This window comes from Cornus florida, unplaced genomic scaffold (genome assembly GCF_030987335.1).
Source record: "Cornus florida cultivar Cherokee Brave unplaced genomic scaffold, ASM3098733v1 CherokeeBrave_3.0.0_Hap2_Chr05, whole genome shotgun sequence".
In the NCBI taxonomy this organism is placed as follows: domain Eukaryota; kingdom Viridiplantae; phylum Streptophyta; class Magnoliopsida; order Cornales; family Cornaceae; genus Cornus; species Cornus florida.
In genome coordinates, this window is record NW_026775575.1 from 111,584,757 (window position 1) to 111,587,726 (window position 2,970).

General features: G+C 38.4%; 1 protein-coding gene across 1 annotated transcript; it reads right to left on the reverse strand.

The window, feature by feature from the left end:
* Positions 1–903: 903 nt before the first annotated feature.
* Positions 904–2,388, reverse strand: LOC132308611 (epidermis-specific secreted glycoprotein EP1-like). Its single transcript, XM_059806736.1, has one exon. The coding sequence runs from the start codon at positions 2,371–2,373 to the stop codon at positions 1,054–1,056; it is 1,320 nt and encodes a 439-aa protein (XP_059662719.1). The 5' UTR covers positions 2,374–2,388; the 3' UTR covers positions 904–1,053.
* Between the last annotated feature and the right edge of the window lie 582 nt (positions 2,389–2,970).

Here is a 2,970-nt window from a genome sequence, read left to right on the forward strand (position 1 = left end):
TGCTTCTTTCTGGCCCAAAAAGCATTAGGAATCTCACTGCAGATTTCCTTTAGAAAGTTTTGTCGTATTGACTCAATTTTCTGTTACTCAGTGGGTTGTACCAATCTTTGATTAATTGCTAAGGAGGATACCTCCTTTTGCAAATAATTCAGTTATTTTTCCTTAAAGATAATGTTATCTTTAAGAGCATTGATATGCTTATTTACTGGTGGGGTCAAAAACTGAAAAGTAATTGAATGGCCATGTAAATTAGAGCATATTCCATGAGAATCAATTTTATCAATTGGCATGATCAAAGCTAAAAAGGGGGTGCCCAAAATAACTTGTTGTGCCATATTTCTGATGGGTAAGAAAGTAAATAATAAACAAATACCTTCTTTACAAATAAAAACATGATTAAGTTTATACTTAATCTGCATCTTACCTCCACTTGCACTGGTAAGACCTTGAGTGGTTTTCTCAAAATATTGAGTATGAACTAATCCTTCCTGTATACAGTTCATATTTACAAATTTAACTTCTCAGACTTATTTGATATGCAGTTTTATCAAAACATCACCTAACTATTGGAGGATATTTGATCAAAATCAGTACCATTTGGATGTTTGCGTTCTAATAAATTTTAAAAAAAAGAACTATTGCTGCAAATAACTTTTCTGAAATGGGCCATACACGCCCCTGAGGCTTATCAGTGAAAACACCCATAACAATTGGCCCACAACACAAGCCTGAGATATGGAATCGAATTCATTTTAGAGCGAGCCAGTACCCAAATGTACTAGAAATTTTTTCCCAGCACTAATAAGATAACATTTTATTTTTGTTGATAAATAATTACATATTAACCATAAAAATACATTAGCACCATAAAAGTAGTGTTTTCACATTAGAACTCATGTCAGGTAAACCAAAAAAAATGCCGTTCCACACAAAAATAGAATCCCAAAAGGAAATTATTAAAAGTAGAAACAAACTTTCTCACGAAAAGGAAATTATTTCCTTTTATTCACTTCCGAAAACTAGACTTTACGAAACGAGGCACACTGGGCCTGATTAGTGTTTTGGAGCCTTTATGTAGCCCAAATGTGTCGAATTTGCGACTTTTGTAAGGGTCTTCAAGTCATAAGCAATCCAACACAACGAAGTGTCTTGATGATAGAAATAGCCCAAGCACTTGCAATCCTTTGTGCATTTATTCGAGCAACCATTCTCCTTCATAGGCCCATCTCCCTTTGTGTACTTACTCATGAAATGCTCCACCCCTACTATTTTGTAGTAGTAAAAATCATTCACCCCACAAGAGGTGACCTTCACGGCCTCACAGTCCTTGCTCCAACCCACCAACCCATTGGGCTTGGGGCATCCAACACACTGGTTGTCTTCACAAAGCCCAAATTTCCCACACCGCTCCGGCAACTGGCACTCACTTTCATGGTTGGACTCTCTGTCAAATAGGGTGTATGTCACCTCCCATGCACCAATGTCCACCTTGTCGTTGTAAGTGTAAAACTTGATGTTCCCGTCAATCCCCAACCGGAGAAAAGATAACGTGGCATTGTATTTGGGCCTAGCCAAATATCGGTTCCCAGTGCTTGAAGAACCGCTCACTTTGTAATCAAATAGAAGGTAATAGGCATTACCACTATCTGGTTCACTATTAAATGTCACATACTCTAAACTGCCTTGACTAACAGTAAACAATCCAGAAGATGTAAAATAAAGCATTGGCTTTGGGGAATTCATGCTTTTATAATTCAATGCCAACCATTTGGGCTCAAGTACCAAGCTGTAAGCCCCATTAACATTGTTACTAGCTGAAGCCCGGCTGACAAGTTTAGTGGGCCCCTTGGCCTTAAGAGACTGGCCCACCAAGAGAGTGTCCGTTGGGTGGTCAAAGCTATGCCATATGAACTTATTATTGGAGTCATAAAGGACAATGTTACCATTAGAGAGTAACTTGAACCCAACGACACCTTTGTTGGCGGTGCCGGTGTGCCATGCAATCCGGCCATCGGCATCGGCCAAGACTAAGTTTCCGTCGCTCCCAAACGTCAGCGTGGCATTTTCGCGAACAGGGTTTCCCCTGTTAGCCTCCCATACCCATCGGAACAGCGACTCGGACCTTGTCAAGCCCATGCGTAGAGCTAGGGTGAAGGCATTAGGAGTGGTGTTATAGAAGCAAAGTTGGAATGGGGAGTTGAAAACACTAAGGGTACGATAATTTCCATCATACTCTATTATGTAAGGACCGAATTCGCCATCATTGACAAACTTGAACTGGTTGGAGGCAGGAACAGAAGCTTGAGATATGGAAAAAGAGGATAGCAAGAATAAAGAGAACAATGGAGCCATAAACGGCTTTAAAGAAGACATTTCAGTAGTGTTTGTTTTTGTTGCTGTGTGACTGCTAAAGCAGATATCCTTCTTTTTATAGGGGTTGAGGAAGGGTATTTCAGTAACAATATTATTATAAATACATGCATATATATGAAATGCAACGTCGGTCAAAATATGAAGCTAGTCATACAAGAGGGGCGGCTCCGCAACAGCGCAAGAGTCAAGTGTTTGTATGTAAATGTACACAGATCCAAGTGGTACACCAGCCCTTACAATTGTGGCTGAGTTCATAAAGAGTTAAAAAAGTTCTGGTACCACGAGGGTCCCACCTCAGTGAATCACACGGTTTTAAATCTTCAGACATGGTGGAAATATAATTATTTAATGTTATTGAATTGACCAATTTGAAGAGTATTTTTAATTTGTGAAAGAAGAGCAGTCTTTTTAATTTTAATTTTAATTTTTTTTTTTTCCCATCCTTTTTATTCTTCTTCTAAAAATGCTTTCCAATAGGAGTTGTGCCATAAACAGTTAAAATGTATGTTGTTGAACTCTTCATATCTAACTAGCTAACTGAAAGCACAAGGCGGAGTTGATAATTTAAATAGCATATATATTATATTTAAAATAATT

Excerpts from the sequence above, each read along its gene's own strand:
- LOC132308611 (XM_059806736.1), bottom strand. The coding sequence starts at position 2,373 with ATGTCTTCTTTAAAGCCGTTTATGGCTCCATTGTTCTCTTTATTCTTG.